The following is a 10,729-nucleotide window of genomic DNA, read 5'->3' as shown; positions in this document are numbered from 1 at the left end:
GGCTCAGAAGACAAAAACTATGGATGTTTAAATTATGCTGCTATTTTGTGATTCATAAAACAACATTGATGCAAAATGCGAGCCATTCTAAGACGGCACCTAATTTTCCAACTGCGCTTTGTCCTGCACAATCATGTGTTAAATACTGAGAAAAGTAATAAAGTCGACGTTAACAAGGCTATGACAGCCGAAACACATTTGCTCTATTGTTTTGCTAAACTGGTGAACAGATGGTGAATAAAATAATCCAAACTGACTAGACTGCTATCGTAATAGGAGAAGAGTTGGTTACAAGTACACGCTTAGTCGTAAGCATTTTTACGAGCACCCCTGTACGTGTGTGTGTGTGTGTATATACATATATATATATATATATATGATCAATGCCTTGGGAGGCCGAAACGTGTTATGGCGGAGGTGCAGGACATCAAATAAATTTGTTTTTGCACCAGGGAAACTGGATGTTGGAAGGCGAAGTTGGCGATATATATATATATATATATATATATATATATATATATATATATATATATACAGATACACACACACAAACAGACACATATCCACAAACTGGACTGTTGTGTAACTGTTACTATGAATAACTATGCCTCAGTGGTTAACCCGTTTACCGCAGCAGCAAGTCCGCCATGGTGCGTGCATTCGATTGCGCGGGCGGGGCCGCGTCGGCCAACGGACGCGCGCAGCACTACCAAGGTAGTGCTTGGGACGGCCGTTGGCCGACGGGCACACTTAACGCGTTAATGGGGGATGCAGTTCAATGATTTGTTTTTATTGACAATGCTTTTAAAAAATAACTGCTATGTAATAAAGGTGAAGAGTACTCACTCAGGCGCAAGTGTTTCTACGAGCACCTCTGACGTTCAGGAAGCCGGCAGGCGAATGTGAAGTTTGAGATATATATATACACACACACACATACACACGATTCTGTGATTGGGGGACTTTTACTATGGATACTTATGCCCCAGTGGTTGATGGGGGATGTAGGCTCTTCCACTGAGGCCACATTTTCGATTCCTAAGACCAGACTGTCGCGCATGGTTGGCCGCTCTTTCTCCTGCTTGGGCCCTTCTCTGTGGAACTCGCTCCCTATGTCACTCTGGAATGAAACCATCTATACGAATTTCCGCAAATGCTTAAAAAAGTGGCTGTTTAATCAATAGTCTCCTTCCACTCTGTTTGTGTCTGATGGCGCCGGGAAACCTCTGGGTAGCTGTGCGCCTTACAAAATTAATTAATAATAATAAATAGTAATAGGTCAATCTTTTGTTTTTACTGATGATGTTCTTTAAAAGTGACTGCTGTGTAATAAAGGAAAGAAACAAATGCATAATCGTCACCTCCTTGTCCTCAACGGAATTGAAACTTTCTTGGTCAATAGCCAGGACATTTTACTTTCTCTGTGTCTCCGCTTATTTGAGTGATCAAATGGACATTGTTTTTTTAAGCTGCAAACAAGGCCAGCTTTTATGGCTTGCTGTTTTCTTCACAACAGCCTGAAGAATTAAGATGGTGCAGTGCATGCACGTGAAGAGTGTCATCAGAAGCCGCCGTTTAGAAGTTAGTACAAGCGACTTCTGACTTTTTTCCTTTTCACAGGCATGTTCTGACTTCAGAATGTGCCTGTGATAAGGATGAGATAATAATAATAATAATAAAGATGATCTCTTTAGAAAGTTATTAAACCATACTTAGAACTATAGTGACATTATACACAGTCCTTCCACCTGGTGTTTAGGACAACCCCTGTTGCTTTTAGTCCCATCCTTTCACAGGCAGTATCGCTAGCGCTCCTGTATTTTTCCCTCGATCGTTGAGTCCTGGACTGAAGTAGGGCATTAGGGTAGGGGGGAAGGAGGCCCCAGAGAAGGTGAAGAGCAGGGATCTGTCATCCACATTGTACACCGAAAACCTGCCCATTTCATAGTCCAGGAAGAGACCCACAGCCCTGGGAGCCACACGGGGGGTCAGGAGGGTGGGAGGGGAGGTGCGAGCTTCATATTTACCATGTTTAAACCACACTGTCCAGAATCCTTCTTCAGGTGATAGTGTTGGCACTGCATCTCTGGTAACATACTCATCACATACCCCTAAGCTCCAGGATGTCTTGCCATCCACCTCCACCTCCCAGTAATGCTTCCCTGCGCACAGCCGCTCTATCCCTAGGACAGCTACAAGACATTTTAATCTCTGGGGTATTTCTGTAAACTCCTGAGCTCGGTCTGTAGGTCTCACTTTTTTTCCATCCTCAGACAGTATGAGCCATCGATTCACAGTGTCAGGATCCAGAGTCACCTCGGCTGCAAAACAGAGAGAAGGTGTCAAAGCTCAGTTAAGAGCCAATGACAACAGTAATTACACCTCACCCAACCACAGAGCATTCACAACCATTTCTGGAGAAAAAGACTACCAGCAGGCTTAATGTGGTGCTGGGACACCTAATTCTGGGTGAAAATTACAGACGACATGTCATCAAATAACCCCACACAGGGGGTGCTGGAGAACGCATCCACAAATGGGCACGAGGACATAGCATATATGTACGTTAATGCTGGTTTAAGAGTCAATGTTCACCAGATGTAGCGGTAGACTCGGGCCCAACCCCCGAGCATGTGGTCCGTGAGCTCGCTACGGAGGACGATAACCCCAACTAGGGGACACAGCTGCAGTCGAATTCACCATAGTCCGTCTCCAGGTGCCAAGTAGTGTCGCAACAAGGAAGAACTAACAACCCCAACCGGAACCCCCCCCATTCCCCCTCCTCCCCCTCCCCCCTTCCCTGGTGGTGGCGACCATTCTCTCATTCACATCAGGCTTCCATACAATCCCTCTGATTAGATTTGAAAAAGGTGAAGAGCACGTAGTGCGGAGGGACAAACTGCAGACGGGAGACCTTGAGACAAAAATCGAACCAGAGGACCCCATTGGAACAAGAAATTTTTAAAATTACCCAAAAATATATCGGACATTCTCTCCAGGCTTAGCAATCGCCATAACCTTGCATGCCATAGTGAAAGTGCCGGGGCAGTCGGCTTCTTCTACGCTGCCGCTAGTGTTAATTTGGCCGCTCCCAAGCACAGCCAAACAATACGTTTGTCGGCCCTGGTCTGATGTTCCAACATCGGATCTCGAAGTCCCAACAGGACATAATCCATCGACTCCAGAATCGGATAACTCACAACATCCTTGATGTGGGACAAAATCTCAGACCAGAACGGCTGAATGGAGGGGCAATCCCACCATATATGGCGGAAGTCCCCCAGCATACCGAAACCCCTCCAGCACCTGTCCGAGGAAGATGGGAATATCCGATGCAGCTTGGATGGGTATAGGTACCAATCAAACATAAGCTTCAAGTGAGCTTCCCTAAGGTCTATCGAATGGTTATGTGCCACTATGTCCCGCCAGAGGCTCTTCCATTCGCAGTCAGAGATGTCCCTACCCAGGAGGGCCTCCCAATGTTCCATGTAGCGATGACGTGGGGATACCACGGTGTCCAGTAGCAACCCATATAAGAAGGAGATAGTCCCCTTCATAGTAGACGTGCGGAGGATAAAGGCCTCAAACGCTGTCAATGGCCTTGTGGCTGCGTCTATCACTCCCGCTGATGTTGCCCAATGCAGGAGCTGAATGTGGCGAAAGCGTTCTGTGGGCGGAACTCCATAATCCCGCATACAATTTTGAAAGGTGAGGGGCGTTGCCCCGTGGAACAAGTGAGTGAGGGCTCTACACCCTCCCTCTCTCCACAGCCCGAACGGTCCCTCATTCAGCGCCGGGGGAAATGCTGGATTAAAGTGAATAGGTGTGAACGGGGACGGGAAAGTGGTCCAGCGGTCATCGCCACTGACCGTGTCCCAGACTTTCAGGACCGTGCTGGTAGGAGTGCTGATATAGGCATTCCTGGGTCGGTCAGCCTTAGGTTTCCAGGCCAAGTCCCAGATGGATCTTCCGGCCACACTCCGCTTCATATGTAGCCAGTGTTTCTCTGAGAGCTGTTGGGACCATTCCACCAGCACCCTCAATTGTGCGCTTTGTAGCACAGGTGCTTGTCCGGGAACCCCACCCCTCCCTCCCTTCGCGGTCGCCTCATCGTTGCAAACGAGAGTCGCGCCCGACCTCCCTGCCACACAAACTTCAGCATTAAGTCTTAAGGCGGCGAAAAAAATCCAACTCTACCGGTATAGGCAGAGCCTGGAAAAGATACAAGAACTTAGGGAGGAGGACCATTTTGATAGCGTGGACCTTACCCAGCCAAGAAATGTATTTCGGCTTCCATTTCTCCAGTTCCGCGCGTACTGCCGTTAGCATTGGGGGAAATTAGCCGAAAATAACGCGCCCAGGGTAGAGGTCAGCCGGACGCCCAGATACAGCAGAGAGGTAGAGGTCCACGAAAGGGGCGTGAGTGTGCGCACCCGATCCACCTCTGCGGGAGGAAGAGTTAGGTTCAGTATGTAAGATTTGTCAAAGTTGACCTTGAACCCTGCCACCGCTTCAAAGTCAGAGAGCACCGTGTGAATGTGAGGTAGTGATTGGGCCGGGTCCCCAACCGACAGTAGCACATCATCTGCGAACAGAGAGATCTTGTGCTGTTCACCCGTAAAGGGAAGTCCTTTGATTTGCTCCTTCTCTCGAATTGCGAGGGCCAAAGGTTCAATACTTAAGGCAAAGAGGAGTGGGGAGAGAGGACACCCCTGCCGCGTTCCGCGTGAGTGGGGGAAACAGGCGGATCTATGCCCGTTGACGATTACCCTAGATGTGGGATTGCTGTAGTTAGCACTGATCATTTTTATGAATTGGGGGGAGAACCCAAAGGCTTCCAGAGTACGATATAAAAATCCCCAGTCGACGCGGTCAAAGGCCTTTTCCGCGTCGAGCCGCACCAGCACTGCAGGTATACGAAACCTGTTGGCCTTTTCGATCAAATGGATCACCCGTCTCAGATTGTCGTGAGTCTGTCGCCCTTTGATGAATCGGGACTGGTCCGGGTGAATGAGGGCTGGCATCAAGTCCTGGAGCCTTCTCGCGATGATTGAGGAATACAGTTTGGCGTCCAGGTTGAGGAGGGCTATTGGGCAATACGATGAGCACTTAGTGAGATCTTTCCCCGGCTTAGGGAGAACGGTGATCATGGCCTCGACCATGGTCCCAGAGGTTAGTCCATCGATTGCCATCTCATTAAAGAGGGAAACTAGACAATCGCACAGCTCCGACCCAAACGATTTATAAAACAGAGCAGTGTAGCCATCTGGGCCCGGAGCTTTGTGGAGCTTCAGAGCCTTGATAGCATCCAACACCTCCTCCCTGGAAATAGGGGCGAACAGCAACTCATTCCATTCTTTGGAGACCTGTGGTATAGGAAGGCCATCCAGGAACGCAGATTGGGCATCCCGATCAAGGGCAACGCCCCTATAAAGATCGGCATAAAAGCGGCCAAATGTAGCAGCCTTATCTGCATCACGGTGGTGCACAGCCCCCGTTGGATCCCAAATCCTCCCGATGTAGTCCCTCTCCCTCTTATCCCGGAGTTGCCGGGCCAAGTGCCGCCCCACTTTGTTCCCCTGTGAGTAGGAGGCCCGCCTCAGGTGCAAGAGTGAATTCGGCCCGGTTGTTGTAATGGGCCCTTAGCTTCCCCCGCACCGCCGTTAGAGGCCGGAGAGTTACTCTAGACGGATTCGATTTGTGCGCCTGTTCCAACACGGCAAGTTCCACTTCCAGGTCCTCACGTTCCTTCCTCCTTAATTTATTACAGATCGCATTGAGGCCCAGACAGGTGCCCCGTAGTGAGGCCTTGCAAGCGTCTCAGGTGTTGTACACCGAAGTGTCCGACGGCGGGTTAAGAGCCAGGAATTCCCTAATGGCCTTCCCCAACTCCCTACATGCAACATCATCCCGTATCAGAGCCGCGGGAAAGTACCACTTCCGCCAACCGCCCCCCCCCCCCCACCGACCAGTGCAACCCGAGAACCACCAAGCTATGATCCGACACAGAGTGGAAAAACGCTAGAGACACAGATGTCCCCTCTGAGGGCTTGGCTTACGAAGATATGGTCAATGCGAGAGTAAGAGCGATGGACGTGTGAGAAGAAAGTGTAATCCCTGGTTTGGGGGTGCAGGAACCGCCAGCTATCAATCAATCTCAGCTCACTCACCAGTCGCTGCGTTGCATCGGAGAAGACCCCAGCCTCCGCTCTTTGTGCACATGAGCTATCCAAGTCCCTGTCCCACACCATGTTAAAGTCCCCCAAAAGGAACAAATGCCCTTCCACAAAGTCCCCCACCCTTTCCAACAATTCCTGCAGAAAGCTATTCTGTTTGGCATTGGGAGCATACACCACCACAAAGGTACACAAGCGACCATACAGCGACCCCTTCACCATCAACCAACGGCCCTCCTTGTCGCCACTCACCCCTACAGGCTGAAAATGAAGGGATGCCCGGAACAGGAGAGCCACCCCCCTATGCTTGGTGGATGCAGATGCCCTATAGATGAGAGGAAAGTGTCTGTGCCGGAGCCTAAGTTCATCTTTCCTAGCTAAATGGGTCTCCTGGAGCCCCACCACGTCAAGATGATGGTCCGACAAATACTTCCAAAGCTTCTGGCGTTTCTGCGGGGAGTTGAGACCCTTCACATTCCAAGTGCCAACACTAACAGGCATACCGAATCAGGAAGCCAACTTGCTGTGTGCTCGATAGGGTGACCTGGAACCGTCCCCCAACTCTCCCCCGTGTCCATGCCTCCCTCCCAGAACTAGCCCTATCTCTGGGTATCTCCGCACAACTCCCATCCATTCTCTCCCACCACAGGTCCCAGAGCCCCAAACCTCCCAAAGACCAGACATTCGACAGGGAGCATAGGGTCCTTAGGGTCCTTAGCAGATCACAAGTCATTGATGTCGCCTGGATAGAAGAACTGTGAGAAGTTGGCCTGATATGTAGTGTTTCCAATTCTGGAACCACTGGGTATCAGTCCAAACAAACCCCAAAGATGTCAGGTTGTAAGTCAACCTTGTAGACAAGCTATCCTAGTGGTAGCATGGACGAAGCAGCCTTAAAGGCTTAACTTAAGAGGTCGTGTTAAGCGAGCTTGTTTTACCACATACAATCCTGTAATCAAATGAAAGGACACCACACAAGTATATATTGTAAAAATATATGTATTTATTTCTAAATTACTCCCCAGTACTCTTTATGAGGAAAGGGGCACAAGCGTTAAATCAAAAGCACTGTTAAACATATAAAGTTGGCACAATTATGGCTGAGGGCGGGGGGCCACTCAGACCATATACTAAAAAAATGGTATAAGTAACACTTATCGAATATTGGTTAGGCCTAGGGCCTAGAGATTCGCTGGGAGCAGTCAGGACAAGCAATGAAGAAGTCGGGAGTAGCCCACAGGATACGGGTGCAGCACGGAAAGTGCGGCGCGCACCAATGTAAAGTCAATGGTGCGTAAAAGTTAGTTAAAGTGAATTAAATGATACTTCCGCTGAACCTAGAAACACAAAACTTCAGACACAGACCCTAGAGGTGTGTGCTAGTGTAAGGACACCGGCGTTGCAAAGTTACCTCACCCACAGGCCGTGGGTGCACAGGGTCGAAGTGGCGTCGGGTTCTGTCACGCAGGTTCTTGGTGCTTGGAGCTGTTGCAGCTGCAGGCGCTGTGAAGCAGAAGTGTCCGGTGCGATCCAAGGGTGGATCGAAGTAGAAAAGTACCTGAAAGCAGAGGGGACAGAGTCTGGGTCACTCAGCAGTGACCAGGGTGGAACCAGGACGGAACCAGGCAATGTCGGGCGCAATCAGGCGGTTGTCGATAGGCTTCTCTCCGCTGTCACGTGGGCTCTGGGGCATCTGCGACGTCCAGGAGCAGGTCACGATCTGTCCCACGTAGGCTCTCGCCGTCAGCACCGTCGGCTTGAAGATTGTAGCAAACAGCACTTGGCAAAAGCAATCCACGCGGAACCGGGAGATTGCTTATCACTCGAACCAGGAGGGTCAGAGTGGGTGCTCCTTTTCACGGGAGCTGGTGCAGATCTGGAGCAACCAGAAAAGCAGGTCGGATTTCAAGTTTCGTCGGCACAGGGGCCACAAGCCAGCTGGCAAGTGACCGGGCCAACGCGTCGAGCACACACAGGCAGAAGGGCCCCACGCAGCACTCGTCGAGTGTGGAGGGGTGAGCTTTGGTGCAAGTGGAGCTCGGGGCTGGGGCTTCTCAAACCCCGGTGTACAGCTTCGAGGGTCACTCGTGGGCTGCACGGTCAGCGTCTCGTGGCCTTTTCAAGATGGCGTGCCCCACGCTTCCGGTCGCCTCCACGGGTCTCAGCTCTGCAGGGACTGTGGATCGGGCAGGTAGAAGGCAGGCAAGCTTGATCTCGTCGATCTCTGTCGCTCGAGTTCCGGCGGGAACTGCAACAAAGCAAGGGTCGAGGGCTGGATGGTGCCTGTTTGCACAGGGTGGTCACTCCTTGACCACAAGGGAGATTCTTCAGTCTTCTCACGTCGTGTAGAAAGTCGAAGGGTCCAGATTTCGTTTCTTATGTTTCTTCAGGATGATCTGCAGTCCGTTGGGACTGCTCCCCCTCTTATTCGAATCTAGGGGGTTGGACATCCTGCTAGGTCCCCTCCTATGGGTGGGACCCAGGAAGGGGGTGGTTACACCCCTCTCCTTTGATCCTGGCCGCGCTGGGACAGGGGCTGGGAGGCCCCAGAACCGGTTTGGCCGGATCCTGCAAGGGGCAGCCTTGTGCTCCCCAGGCAGTGTCTGGTTTCTTTGAAACCTTCCTACTCCAATCCACTATCTCCTGTCTGGGGTGGTTTGACACCGCCCTGTGACAGGAAACTCTTTGTCCAGGCCTCCTCTGCCGGGTTTCGGTCAGCAGCAGGAGGCCAGACCCGTGTCTGTGGCAGGGGCATCCATTTTGTGGATCTGAGGCTCATTTTAAATCAACCGCGTTTCAGTAAAGTAACATGTCTTCTCCCTCTAGAAGGGTGGAATGCTACCCCCGTCGCCAGAACTGGCGAGGGGGTAGTATTCCAATTCGTATGACACCTTACACGACATGTTTTGATAAAGCCAAACCAAAGTTGCTATATAACCGCGAGGATTATAAGGCGCTTAAGAGTATATGGTATGGCATTATCCCGGATCAGCTTAGGGAGTTGTTCCCGACAGCTGCAGACAGGCTCAGCTCATGCCAGAGCTCCATCTCACATAAAACCACGCACTCTGCCTCCAGGATTGATGAGGCCTTCCATAGGAGTGGCTCACAGGTTATATATGTGTCCAGATATAGGTTTAGATATAGGTATACTATATCTAAGCAAGGGGTGATTACACCCACTTGCCCCAGCTGAGTGATCAGCCAGTTGTGTCAATTTAGATAGCCAGCCAGGGGTGGCAAAAGATATGCTGCAGCCCCTGGTAGGCCTTGGATGCACCTATGCCCTGGGCACCTATAGTGCTCTGTACAGGGGCTGATAAGGTGACCCAAGCCAATCTAGTTATGCACCTAGGGTACATGGAATCCATTTTACAGAGAGAGCAGATAGCCTGGGGCCCTGATTAGCAGGGAACCAGGCCAACTAAGTCGAAAACCAGCTAAACACAGGGCAAAAAATCTGGGGTAACCATAGTCAGGTAGCCACCTTCCTACATAACCCCCCCCCAAACGAAAGGAGATAAGGCTATCCTTGGCCAGGTAAGCCTTTATTGCCTGAGTGGCCATATAAGGAAGTACCTGCACTAGCATGGGTACCCCCTGTCTCATGGTCCACTAAGCAGTCCCTCACCCTAGGGGTATTAGAGGGTCTCCACCATAGGGAATCACTACCTTGGGTGTGTTTATGCAAAGTTAAAGGCTGGTTTGGATATGGAGCATTGAAGTGAGGCTCCACTATTTTTGGGCTCAACTTCCTCCAATTATCTTCCACCATGTGTGCCTTTCTTTCTTCAACTGAGTTGCACTGAGCTCTCAGGGTCAACCTCTGGCTACCTAAAGCTGGAGGCTGGGTCCCTCTGTTTGGCTTGCTGGAGGGACAGTTCAGGTTTGGGCCCTTTGGGTCCCAGGTTTGGCTGTGCCCAACAGAATCCATCTGTGGGAGGTCCCTAACTGTTTTTAAGGGGGCTCCCTCAGGAGTTTTTAAAGTTTTCACCTTACTAGGCCTACTAGTTTTGGTGCCCCTAATCTGTTGATGGGGGTGCTTTATTTGACAGGGGGCCCTCTGGGTCTCACTGTCCTTCTTGTCCTCTGCAGCCCTGGGCTGACTAAGGCAAGGTAGAGAGGGGCAGGTTACCTGCTCCAGGCTGGATCCCACCTGAAAAGGGTCCACTGCCATCAGAGGCTCTGTCAGGCCAGGCCTAACAACCTCTGGGGCAGTTCCTTCATCAGGGGTAAGATCAGTTCCCTGAGGAGGCTGATCCTGTCCTACTGTCTGGTGAGGGGGAGATTTCTCTTCCTCCTCCATGCTCTCAGTTTGGGTGGAGTGATCCATCATTTCAGGCTTCACAACACACATATCTGTTTGAGTTTGGGCTGTGGCCATCACAGCCCCACCAACCTTTTCAGGAGGAGACTCAGTTTGGGTTTCTGCTGTTATCATAACAGCTTTGCTATTCTGTTTTGGAAGAGCTTCTGTTAAAGATGGGGCAGAGAGTTGCTCAGCCCTACCAACCCTTTCAGGAGGGACATCTTGAATTGGGGCTATAGCCAGT

The 10,729-nt window shown here is 50.8% G+C and overlaps 1 protein-coding gene across 1 annotated transcript in view; it reads right to left on the bottom strand.

Annotated features, from left to right (window-relative positions):
- Positions 1-1,275: 1,275 nt before the first annotated feature.
- Positions 1,276-10,729, bottom strand: part of LOC147717618 (E3 ubiquitin-protein ligase TRIM39-like) — a 229,897-nt gene continuing 220,443 nt past the window's right edge. The window contains exon 7 of the mRNA XM_086924409.1: positions 1,276-2,321. Within this exon, the coding sequence (XP_086780535.1) occupies positions 1,777-2,321 (545 nt within the window). The 3' untranslated portion in view covers positions 1,276-1,776. The remainder of the gene's footprint in view (positions 2,322-10,729) is intronic.

This window comes from Lissotriton vulgaris, chromosome 5, assembly GCF_964263255.1.
Source record: "Lissotriton vulgaris chromosome 5, aLisVul1.2, whole genome shotgun sequence".
Lineage (NCBI taxonomy): Eukaryota > Metazoa > Chordata > Amphibia > Caudata > Salamandridae > Lissotriton > Lissotriton vulgaris.
The sequence above is the reverse complement of the archived record's forward strand: the minus strand, read 5'-3'. Positions and strand labels throughout refer to the sequence as shown.